The following is a 12124-nucleotide window of genomic DNA, read 5'->3' as shown; positions in this document are numbered from 1 at the left end:
CAGTAGTAAGCCAGATGCCACAGCACAACAAACAGAGCAAGCAGCAATATCTGTGTGTATGGCATTAGTGGGGATGTGGCTCCACCCAGCACCTTCCAAAACCAGGCCAGAGCGTTCAGCAGGACTTGGGAGATAAAGCCCTTTGCAGGATCAGTGTAGTTGGGAACAGGGCTATGAATGCCATTACTCTTCATTCCCTGGGGCTACAAGCCCTGTGCAGGCAGCCCTCCTGCAGCATCTGACACTGGTGCCAGTCAGCAATTCTGGAGGTAGTGGCAATGGGTAACCAAACCCACCAAGCAGAAAAGTTGTTTGAAGCCCCCTCTAGGAAAAAGCACAAAGGAAGCAGAGCTTGTGAAAGATGGAGCTGAACTACTCATTTGGTGAGAGTCCACTTACGGCCCTGTGAAGCCCAGGCTGTGCTAAGCCAGCTCAGGTTTTTGGTTGTTGCAGAAAGCAAACCCTCTGTTAAAGACTAAGTCAGCCAAGAGCATCAACTTGAAAGAGGAAGGAAGCTAGCCCCTTGCACGTGCAGCAACATAAACCACCTCTGACGGCCAGGCTAAGTCTCACAGACCCACACCTTCCATCCCCACCGAGATCTACATCCTCTACTGCCTGGGAACAAACATACTGGCTACTTTCAATGTACATGAAGCATCAATAAAACCAGGTACTTACTTAGGCATTTAAAACAGTCAGATTGAAATAGATCATTGCAGAAAGCAGTGGGAGCATAGGGGACTCGCATAGCAAAACTACATTAAGGCATTGGGGGCCTTCGGACACAATGGTAATAAGGAAGCTGTTGTGGAAACACAGAGCATGCAGTGAAAATAGGATGAAATACTAGTCCCTACGTTTAAGATGGAAGTATTTGGATTGTTGGGTGAAGAGGCAATAGTCTCACTCAGTCTGACCCTGGTGTTGCAATCCACAAGACTAGGAGGAATGCCGTGTCTCCAGTTTTGCCCTGTCCCTGATAGAGTTCCATCTTGCTATACACCATGTTACCACTCAGGTCACAGACCATGCATAAAAGTATTGCCATCCCTAGACTACACCATGGTCAGGCACAGCACTGGACTAGAGTCAAATCAGAAGAAGGAAGATGAAGAAACGTGGTCTTACGTAGAACAGCAATGAAACTGGTTTTGTCGGCCAGAATCCATATTCCAAAACCCAGGATCACAGCGCCCAGGATCTGAAAGAGTAAGAACAAACACATACAGCTGGCTTATTAGTTTAGACAAGTAAGAAGAGGCAGTCACCATTCTCCATACTTCCAGAATAAAAACAACCATTCTTTTGCTGTTCCCACCCACCTCCCCCATGGTACTCCTCCCAAAGTAAACAGGATTAGCATGACTCCAGGAAGAATGCCTCAGCCAACTGCACAGGAGCCCCAAGTTCTGCTTGGCAGTCCTTCACACGGTATGTTAGTAGTACATGATGTTGTATAGGAGGACCGTTCAAAACAGTCTGAGGAAGACGCCCTGCTGCTAGAACCTTGTTGTCAGAAGCAAAAGGTAAGTGCACTGCTTCTGTGAAGAACCGAGGAAGGACAAACACATCTAGCATATGATTTCGAACATTTTTTTGAATAGAGAAATCCCTGACCCTAAGGACCAGGCTGGGAGCCAGCTGCCAAAGGATTAGATATCTGGCAGCTGGAACCTTCCCAGGAAGGAAATCTTCAGCTTGTCAGGCCCTGGTATAACATTATGGCTTCAACCCACAAATGCAAAGAAATCAGCAGCATTCACTTTGCATGCAGGTTGCCTTGAGTGAAGTGCTTTGCCCCTTCCAAAGCCGAGCTTAGGCATTTTGGCTTGGCCACTACTTTATGCCAGAATACCCCAGCCTCTCAAGCCAACACATCTTACCACCAACAGGGAGTCAAGCATTATGAAACATCAGCCACGGTCTCTGCCTCGCTCACCACACAGTCTTTATCTAGGGCCAGGATTAGTAGAGCAGTATGTCCCTGTGAGGACTCAGCTGAATCCAGACACTGAATTGAGAAGGCAAGAGACATACAGTTTTCCCACCTCATTTTGAAGGAGGGGGTGTGGGGGGGAAGCATGCTCTGTTTTAGCTTCCAGGTATCACCATGTTTTATACTACACTATGAGGTGTTCACATGTAGATGACCCCGGCTCCCAAATTAGGATGAGAGCACCATTATACCCATAATAAAGTAACTATGCTGAGAAGCCTGTAAGTCTGTAAGGTTTGATAAGAAGCTGAAACGTGTGCCATTCAGCCAACTGGAAGCGGCAAAGGCTGAAAACCACTTGTTGCGCAAAGATCCAAAACAGACTTTGAAGAAACAAGGGAAGGACAAGGAGTGCAAGCGAAACGCTTCCAGAGGACATGAACTACAAGCAGCAGTTCTTACACCAGCAGGACTTCAAGATACGATGAAATGAAATACTAAATAAACCAACAGGGCTAAAGAGAGACTGCAATTCTGTGCTTCATTAGAGAATGTTCTGATATTTGGGAGACAAGGGAAATGCCAAACCACCACCTGAAGCAAGCTGGCAGAGAGAGTTGTATGGACAGGCATTGGCTCCACATTTTGAAAGTTTACACTATGCTTCAGCTCCTCATACAAAGAGGCTTTTCTGAACAAAGATAAAGCAACAGTCTGAAATAAGCTGCTTGCAAGCTTTCCTAGCTTGGCAGAGGGCACAACATGTAGTTAGCTCTGGGGACAGGATTAGAAAGTCACCAAGCAAGTTCCCATCTATGAAGACGGATGAAGACGACTGACTGAGCTGCAGAAAGCATGTAGCTGTTGTATCCCAGAAAAAGAGAAAAAAGATAAAAAGACAAGAAGGCAGTAACAAGAATTCCCCCTTGCCTTATGTCCCAACATGCTGCACCACAGCACTCAATCTGCTGATCAAACTAGAAGGGCCCCTTGAACATGCAACAGCTGTGGCGCCTAAAAAAAATTCCTCTCAAACTTGGTATCGCCAAGAACTGCTGAATTTACAGTTTGAGGCAGTCTCACATTTAAACTATAGTCTTAATAAAATATTTGTCTTAACAAAGATGCAAACCGGGCTGTATGTGACATCTCTCTTGGCTCGCTGACCCTGAAACGTCACCTAAGTTTTGCTGTTCCTGACAAAACACAGAACGGCTGCTGAGCTGAGTTCCTGGGAAGTTATTTGTTATGAGGTGCTCAGACTATCCAAGGCCTGTTTTCACTTTGATCTTTGCTCTAGTCCACAACTCGTGTTTGCCAGGAGCTGCTGTGGAAAACACTAAAAGGGGAAGCGCAGGGAGAAAATAAACCACAGGGAGAAAACACTGTCCTATTAACAACAGTATATTTACCTCCTAGCAGGACAGTATCTCTACTCAGCATCTTCAGGAGCTTGCTTCTGCCACTGGCTTGGCTTCAGACCCTCCATAGAAGAACTCATGTCTGCCTTCCATAGAGTTCAATTCCTCTGCTCCACTGCTTTAAACTCTGAAGTGGGGGACAGATGTCTCCCCTCCAGCCTGGGGGTGGAGATTTCACCCCTGATTTCAGCAAGATCCCCCTCCACACCCAAGCCAGAAGGATGCAGCTCCCTCAAGGCAGGGCCAGCAGTTTGGCACAGCAGAGCCCAGTGAAGAGGGGCATGGAAGAACTGAGATGTGATGGAGCTGACTCACCTTTCTGGAAAGAGCAGCTGGGGGTCCCTGGCTGTCCTCCCCCAGCACTGCCTTCCTTCACACTCAGATTGTGCAAGATAATGTTGAGCCTGGCACAGGGGCCAACAGAAAGGCTCTTAAACTCCAGGCTTTGTTTTAGGTAGTAGCCTTCTGCTCCATCTACAGAAGGGTTAGAAGTAGGACAGACAGTTATATATTCTAAACAGTTTCCAGAGACTGTTGAACTTGTCTCATAGAACTGTCTTCCCTTTAAGGAGAAGCATCTGCTGTGGCCCGTGTCTGCTACCCAAGAAGGTAGAGATGTGTTAAGTTTTGATTAGAGAAACTAAGCTTATACTCCAAGCTTATGTTTTTGGTATCTTTTGTGGCAAGTAGGCAAGCAGTCCAAATAACCTTCTTCCCTCTAATCAAAGCAGGTCAAACCCTTCCTTGAAGTAAGGCTCCAAGACTGCAAAATACCACCAAGTCCCTGAACTATTTCAGCTATAGCAAGGGACCTTCTCATAGACCTCGAGCTGTAGAGAAGTGCTATTTCAATAACTAACTTCTAAGAGAGTCACTAGCATGTCTCTAAAGGCTTAATTCATCAGCTCCAAGCAAGGCTGGAGAACACCCTTCAGACAGCAAGGGTTGGCCTGCACAGGGTGCAATCACAGAGGCTCAGCTCAAGGTCCAGAGCAGACACGGAGCTCCATCACCAGCACTAACGTTCATGTTTGTGCAAGCACTCTCCTCAACAAAACTCAGCAGCTCTGGGAAAACAGTATGAGGTATGCAAAACCTGTCCGTGCTGGGAGCTCGCATCAACTCAACAGAAGCAGTTTTTCTGCTAGATTAATATTGATCTACCACATCATATAAGCTCAAGAATCCCCTGCCCCATTCAGACCTTGAACAACCATAACAGAAAAAGCTTCTCATGTCAACTACTTCTTATGACAGCGAGAGAGTAACGGATACAACCTTCCTCAACATCTGGCACGTGCAAAAAGCCCACCATTGGTCAAGACAGAAGCACGCTCAAAATTGTCACTCTAGAGAAGTATCAAGCTCCCCACCAGAACACAGCGGCTTCAGAGACCTCACTTCCACAGAGCAGCCTGAGGGGAAGACAGCGCCCGTGCTGCATGGTGGGCTTAGCAAAGAGCTCATTAAAGCAGCTTCTCCCTTTAGTCAGCACAGACCTCCTCACACCCCACCTTAAAACTCTTACTCTCCAGGCCCAGCTCAGTGCATCAGATCAGCTCTCCCCAAGAGGGAGAGGGGCTAGCTGCTACACCAGAGGAGTTGGTTTGGAGCAGGGCGTGCACAGGACAAAGGACAAAGAACAGCTGCTTCCCATCACTTGCAACCCAGACAGGAGTGCTTGAGCCTCCCCAAGACACGCAGAGGCATTCAGCGCCTGCCATCCTCCCAGTCCTGCAAAATACAGGAAAATGCTTTTCAGCACAGACGTGTGTCAGCCCGATGAAGCAGTTCAACTCTGCCTCCTGACAGCGCAGCTATCCCCACAGGCTGCCCATGACCATGCCTGGCTCAGCAGAGAGGGAAGAGGAGGGCAACATGGAATAGAGATGCCACAATGACCATTGATAGCATCCAGCAAAAACAGTGACGGTGTTGTAAGGCACCGTAGTATTTCAGGCTGTCGTCTCTTCCCTTTCCTCCCATGCCATGCTGGCTTTCTTGAAGAGAACTTTCTCTATACCAAGGTTAGCTAATGAACTTGGGCCTAGGCTCAGGGATAAAGGAAGACTAGACTGTGCTCAGGAACTGGGCTTCAGCAAGACTCAAGCACTGCCATAACAAATGCAGCTCTCCTTCCCAGGGTAGACTGGTTGAGTTATATGCTGCTTAAAAAGTACCACCTCTTCAAGAGAGGAGATAGCCTGGATGTCAGTACATCTTCAGAGGAGTCCTGCACTAGTAGGAGGACAGGCCTGGACCCAGCTGGATTCTTCCTATTCTTAAAGTGGACCAAATCATACTCAAAGATCTAGTGGCACTTGAAAAACCTCTCCTCTCCCCTCCCCCCAAAGAGTCTTCCCCATGGATGCTTTGAGCACCCCTGACTTTCAGGCCTTAGACCAGAGCTAACTACTCTTAGGATAGAAGTAAAATGCAGAGAGGAAAGAGCCAGCAAAGTAAGCCAAGGGAAAGCAGATCCAGATGTGCCTCAAGTTCAAGCCCGTGTGCCAGCAGCACAGCACAGCCATGCAGGAAGCAACAGTGAAGCTGTGTGCAGGGACAGAGACCAGAAAGCACTGCTCACCTTATCGTGCTCCATTTCCCTCCCTGCACTCCCAGCCTGGCCCTTCCTTCCCCTTACATGCTGCACAATAACAGCAATAACAGGGTAACAATATCAGACAGGCTATTTTCTTGCTGATATGTGGAAAGCTAAAACCTTATGCTGCCCCACTACACCATCCCACTGCAGGAGGGCAGCACCAACAGTACCATCACTGTCCACATGACACACAATATCTAAGCTTCACAAAAGGATGCATGCAGGAATATGCGTGGCCCTCCCAGACCCACTCGAATCCAAAAGGAGCTCATCTTTTGCTGAGCCTCACACTTGAAAATAACTGCATCCGGTGGGCTGCCTCGTTTCCCCAGGCAAGCCTGCCCCAGTCTCCCCCACCTCCCAGCTCCATTTCAAATAGGGAACTTGGACTAATTCACCTTGTTAAAAATCAAAACCAGCCGTTGGGACTCGAACAAAATTAGAGTTGTTCTTTGAAGCTTGCCTGGCCTATTTAGGAGGGCACTGCCATTACCTGGCAGGTTTTGTAGCTTTGCTGCTCAGGGGCAACTCAGCTGCTGCTCCAGATGTGGCAGAGAAAGTAGTTACAACTACTGTCCTCCCAGAAAGAACCCATAACTCCTGTTTTCCCTTCCCACTGCAGGAAGGGAACTGTGTGCATTGGAGACAGCAGGTGGGTACTAGGAGCAGAGCTGCTCAACATACCTGGGAGCCACACAGCAGCTCTGATGTCCCTCAGCTTCAGGGACTCCCTCCCTCCCTCCTTCCAAAACTCTAGCTATTTTATTTAATGAACACACTGGGCCAACATCCAGAAAAAACACCTTTCCAGCTAATTTTAGTCCAGGCCTTCCTTTCTACTCTGCTGATGCCTATGATACTTACAAGGAACAGGAGATTGAAGAGGAAGAGGAAGTACTTGGTGACTTTTAGGCAGCCAGACCCCATCTTCTTTCACTTATGGAACCTAAGGGGAAAGCAGACAGACAACCAGTTACGTTAGCAACAGGTCCTCCAGGCAGTTTCAGAGCAACACCCTTACCCCGTGCAGAGCTCTGGATCATCTGGTGGGTCTCAGAGCAGACGCACAGAAAGCATGTGCTCCATAGACTACCTGAGTTGCCTTTTCAGGGCAACAAAACAGGATACCACCATCACTACAAATACAAACAGCCACTGCTGCCAAGATCTCATGGAGAGTGACAGAGGACTATCAGCAGTTACAGAAGGGATTTAATCACAAATACACTGCTAATTCCATCACTATTTATACAGAATTTGCATTAATAGCATCCAGAAGTCTAGCTACCGCTCCTGACAGAGAAAAGGGACGAACTTATCTGAAGGAGCTCACAAGGCCAGCTCCCTCCCCCAGAAAATCTCATCCCCTTGTGACCCCTAAGCAGCTGAAGGAACACTGAAGAGCAAAGCCAAGGGGTCAATTTAAAAGGCAGCATTAAATTAAGCTTCCTGTGTGCAACTCTGCACCTGATGCTTTGACAATGCATGAGGACCAGCAAGTCTGCTCCACGGTTACATACTACCAATTCTGCTGCAAGATCAAGACAGGCAAGATTTCAACAAGTCCCAGTTTCCAAAGCCAACCTCACAAGTTCGAGGCAGTGTGGGAGCACTGATAAGACAAGATGCTGGTTTTAGTTTGTTGGTACCAGCCGCACAAACCACACACATCCATGGGGTAGCTAGCAAGCAATACAGAGAGCACAAGAGAAACTCCAGAGCAGGTCTTCACCACCGAGAGAAGGTACTTTACTGTATCTGACCGTTAACTCTGCTCAATTACCATGGCTGAAGCCTATGTAAACCTGCAGGATAAGAGATGACAAGGTTGCTCTTAACACTGCAAATTAGGCAGCTTATCAACAATGGATCCTCATCAGGTCTTTGCACTACAGGACCCAGGGAGTAAATAGATCTGTGTTACTGCAAGCTACTCCAATTCTCACTTGTCTGACAGCAAAGAGCTCAGAAGTTAGAAAAAAGCTCCACAGACCATCCCTGCTACTGGAGTAAGCCTCCTCCTGGGGAAGCTGAGTAACACATGAGGACCAGTGGGGGAATGTCTCAGGTCAGCTTTCCTGCTTCTCCTTCCTCCCCCATGCTCAGTTATGTTTCCTGCATAGGCAACAGAGGACTTTTAAGTTCCTTAAAATCTGTTCTAGCAAGCTCCTTGCTCAAAACAGACCATGCTGCTTTAAGAAGCAACAGCCAGAGGAAGAGCAATACTAGGCTGGGGTCACCAGTCTAGTCTGGGAAGAGACAGCCCCAACAGAGAGCAAGGTCAGCAGGGTTCCCTCCTGCCAGCCTGGGTGTACCAAGGGTCACTGGAGCCCAGTACGTTCTTTTGTTTCAATCAAAGGCTTTTGCTTAATCCTATTAAATATTTAGGTTAACTCTAGAGCTAAACTGGTATGTGGGCCTTGTTATAACTGGCTAGTCTTCCCACCAAGCAATGGTCACCCTCCAACTACCAGGAGAAGGCACGAGTCTGAACTCTGTCACTGAAGACAACACTACTGCTCTAACTTCAAGGGATGCCATAGCTAGAGGCTGTTCTAAGCCCATCGCTGCACAGCACATAGCAAGATGCTATTAAGATGGGAAAGCAGCATAAAAACACAATCTCAGCCAGCTGTGCTACAGGTTGATCTTAAAAATCCCATCTATATAGCAGTCACTGCACCTAAGGAGCTCTTACTGCACAGCCAGGTTAGCATCATCTCAATCACTCTTTATTCAGTTAACTCCTCAGGTCAGAGTCCATAAAGCCAGCAGCACCCAAAAGTAGGTCCTTCAAATTAGCCGGGACAAACTCCTGTAATTGTTTCTGGTCCATACTTACACCAAATATCAAACATAGCATTCTCATTTCCAGTCCCCCAGGTGCAGCCATCAGCTATGAGCTGGTTCTGTTCCAGCACAGGTGCATTATACAACAGCTGCATCACTACCAACCTATGAAAAGTGAGTGAAGGTTCTCTGTTAGCAGATTTTTACCCTTGGTTAATGACAGCAAGTTTATTCAACAAGTCTTGCTCATGTTAGAGCAGCTCTCCTACCACCAATCATATGCCAGCTTGCTGTCACATAACAGCTGTAACCCAAAGACTACCGTGCCCTTTAATGGTATCTCAGAAAAGGGGCAAGTATTTGAGCACAAATGTGGCTTCCTTCAAACTGTGTGCTCCCCTCCGTTCCTCTGCAGGACGTATGTTCTCTCAGGCCATTAATCCTGGCAGGCACCAGCACTTAATACTGCAGTTGGAGAGGGTAACTAAGACATAAGTTTTCCCAGCCAGCTGGCTTGCTTACTGGCTTCACCATGAACACGTCTCCTCTTAATAGCATCACAAACTGGAGCCTGGCAGTCTAACCTAGAACATTGAGGCAGCCAGGTCCCTAGGCGATGATGAGTGTCTGTTGTAGGGGATACAAGTGTTTTTCTACTCTTCAACCTAGCCAAGAACTAAGCTAGATGATAACCTCCTGCACAAGGCATTGGACTTCTTACCTTAAGATGGCCAGTCCCAGGTGCAATCCTCCTTATTTTCAAGCTGGATGGACAACTCCCAGTACTTGCTGATTTGCTTCCTAGGACTAAGTAGCCATGTGCCACCTATTTCCAACTCTGTCCACACTACTTTGATTAGTTGGGAAAACAAGAGATTTGCAGAGCTGTTAGGATCTTTACAATAGTTATCTAAGATAATTAAGTAGTCAAACAAGTTGAGAAGAGCTAGTGTGGAAGAAGACATGCCTGAGGTGACAAGAGTAAAAGATTGTTTTCAGGGCTCTTCTACTCCTAGCTATTTGTTAAAGGCATACCATCTTCAATGTTTATTAAAAACAAACAAAAACCCAACTGTGCATTACGCACTGTTCTCCTCTTGCCACAGGGAGATATAGCTCCTAGACATAAAGTAATTCAAAAGTACAGTTTTCAAGCCAAAAGAGAGCCAGGATTTTAGGGTTTTGCTTTGGGCTTTGAAGATACTTTAGGGCTTCACACACTGAAACATTACAGATTTTCCAATTCTTCTGCTATCCTTAAGAAATTAAACTTACTTTTGTTCACATTAACGAAACTCCTCAAAACCCTACCTTGTGAAATTGCACAAACAGTCAGAAAACTAGCAACACTGTCATACAGTAGAAGCAGCAGCTCAACAAAATTTGAGATGGGTCAAGTGTGGAAGCAGACAAGCTTGGAGTTACCACAACCAGGCATATCCACGGGCCACTCGGCAGTAAAGGGCTGGCTTAAGTACCGAGTCTTGCCAGCCAGTGGTGCCTGTGGCAGTCAGAGCTGACTATTTGCCTTTTGGAGTTGACCAACTTTTGAGCCTTAACATCCTGCAGCAACGCATGCAAAGGTTTAATACATGAAGTTTGCAACTTTGAAATTCCACTGATTGTCTGCAATTGTTTGTTTCCTCCTTTTCCTCTCCACCCTAACTGCTTTGACCATTTGAATTTTCCTCTCCAAGCAGCCACACCCAGTCTTTTCAACAATCCTGCCCATATGCCTCCAAATTTTCCCTGTCATTCTCTAGATTGATGCCAGCTCTGCAGAGGATTTCATAAGAGTCCCTACTGTCAACTTGCAGAGTGGCGTTTCTCCCAACATCTCATTTCCCATCCTGTAAAGATATGCAGGATTATTTATGCACATCTATCAGTTTGCTGCTTTGAGCCACTACTGCCATAAAAACTTGGTTGCCAAAACAGCCTGGTCAGCTTCTGTGTAGCTGATCCTGGGTCTTTCTTAGTGTCAGCCCCAGGACCTGAAGGGAGAACTAACTCCAGGAAGGCATCAGTTGATCCAGGACCCCAAGGTTCCCCATGGGGGAGGAATGGGACGAGTCCGCATGGGCCAAACCAGCATCACGGGATGGCTTCCTGCCCCCTCCACCACCTCCAACTCTCAGGCCTTTCGTTCTCCCAGCAACAGTGATGACAGCAAGACCAGTATGTGGAGCACAAAATCCAGGACACGTGTGTCTGAGGAGAGGCAGACAGAGGCCCGCTTTGTTAAAGACAACAGAGGAGTCCCATCACGGCTCAGAGATTAACTTATTTTTGTCGCAGGAGCCTGCAGTACTTCAGCCCCCCTCCCACAAAAGGTGACCGCAGCAAAGGACAGGCGATATGGGGAGAGCCAAACACCTCTGCCTCCTGGCCCCACCACCAGCCGGCAAGGCGGGAGGGGGAACACTCATGCTGTTATAACCACATCAGTCAAGGGGCAGAGAGGCTAAGTTAATTTTTAATTGCAATTTTGCACTCTTGAATTAGATCCTGTATTGCCTCCACCTAGCAAGCGCTGCATGTTTGGTGCTCACTAAAGTTTATATTTGGCTCAGGCTAGTGCTGTACATGCCTGTGCCATGCAGCTCTGCCGGTAAGAGCTCAGCCTTCCTCCGCAGCACCACCCTTGCTCTTGCAGTGCAGGTTTCTTCCTGATGAGCTCTGGCAGCTGAAGCACCTCAGCTGCCAAGTTACTGTACAGCACAAATGAGGCGCTCATTTACAAGCATGGTGAAAGACAAGGAGACAAGCAGGAACAACCTCAACGCAAACCAGAGTTGATCAGTTGTGGAAATCACCGTCTCAGTATATTTACAGGCAAGTGCAAAGTTCCCGCAAACCCTTGAGGAGAGCACATGTGCTCCCAAGAGCAACAAGCTCTGAAGGTCAGCCCCAATACTCCAAGTCAAGTAGAAGAGGGTTCACATTTGAATGCATCTACATAGCCTGGAAGATGCTTTTCCCTCTCCCCCCAGACCCTCTTCCTTAAGGAAAGGAAATGATCGGTTACAAAGAAGCTGCAGGTTGTTTTTATGTACTTTGGCCAGTTGCTCCCCACTACCACCCCTCAGGCTCTAACCCCAGGGAGCGTAAAACAAAGGCAGACTCTATAGGATGTGCTGCTATGAGCTTTTACCAGGCTAGGATGAGGTCAAACCAGCACCAGAATTGCATTTCCAGTTGCTATTCCCCTTGCCCCCACAAACACCTTGAATGCCCTCTATGGCTGACATGCCAGCTCATTTCTGCTATCCCTCCTGCCTGCCAAAGGAGAAACTTCCAACTTGACAGATGAAGAGATGCAGCAGCCAGCGCTGTGAACTAAGGTTCTGCAGCGTACCCTGAGGATCC

General features: G+C 47.5%; 1 protein-coding gene across 2 annotated transcripts in view; it reads right to left on the bottom strand.

The window, feature by feature from the left end:
• The window catches only part of CD82 (CD82 molecule), a 42702-nt gene that overhangs the window by 15879 nt on the left and 14699 nt on the right, over nucleotides 1-12124 (bottom strand). For both annotated transcript variants that reach the window (XM_076344411.1, XM_076344412.1), the window contains exons 2-3: nucleotides 6830-6911; nucleotides 1132-1204 (exon numbers count right to left, since the gene is read on the bottom strand). In XM_076344411.1, the coding sequence (XP_076200526.1) occupies nucleotides 1132-1204; nucleotides 6830-6892 (136 nt within the window). In that variant the 5' untranslated portion in view covers nucleotides 6893-6911. The remainder of the gene's footprint in view (nucleotides 1-1131; nucleotides 1205-6829; nucleotides 6912-12124) is intronic.

This window comes from Aptenodytes patagonicus, chromosome 7 (assembly GCF_965638725.1).
Source record: "Aptenodytes patagonicus chromosome 7, bAptPat1.pri.cur, whole genome shotgun sequence".
NCBI classification, from domain to species: Eukaryota; Metazoa; Chordata; class Aves; order Sphenisciformes; family Spheniscidae; genus Aptenodytes; species Aptenodytes patagonicus.
The sequence above is the reverse complement of the archived record's forward strand: the minus strand, read 5'-3'. Positions and strand labels throughout refer to the sequence as shown.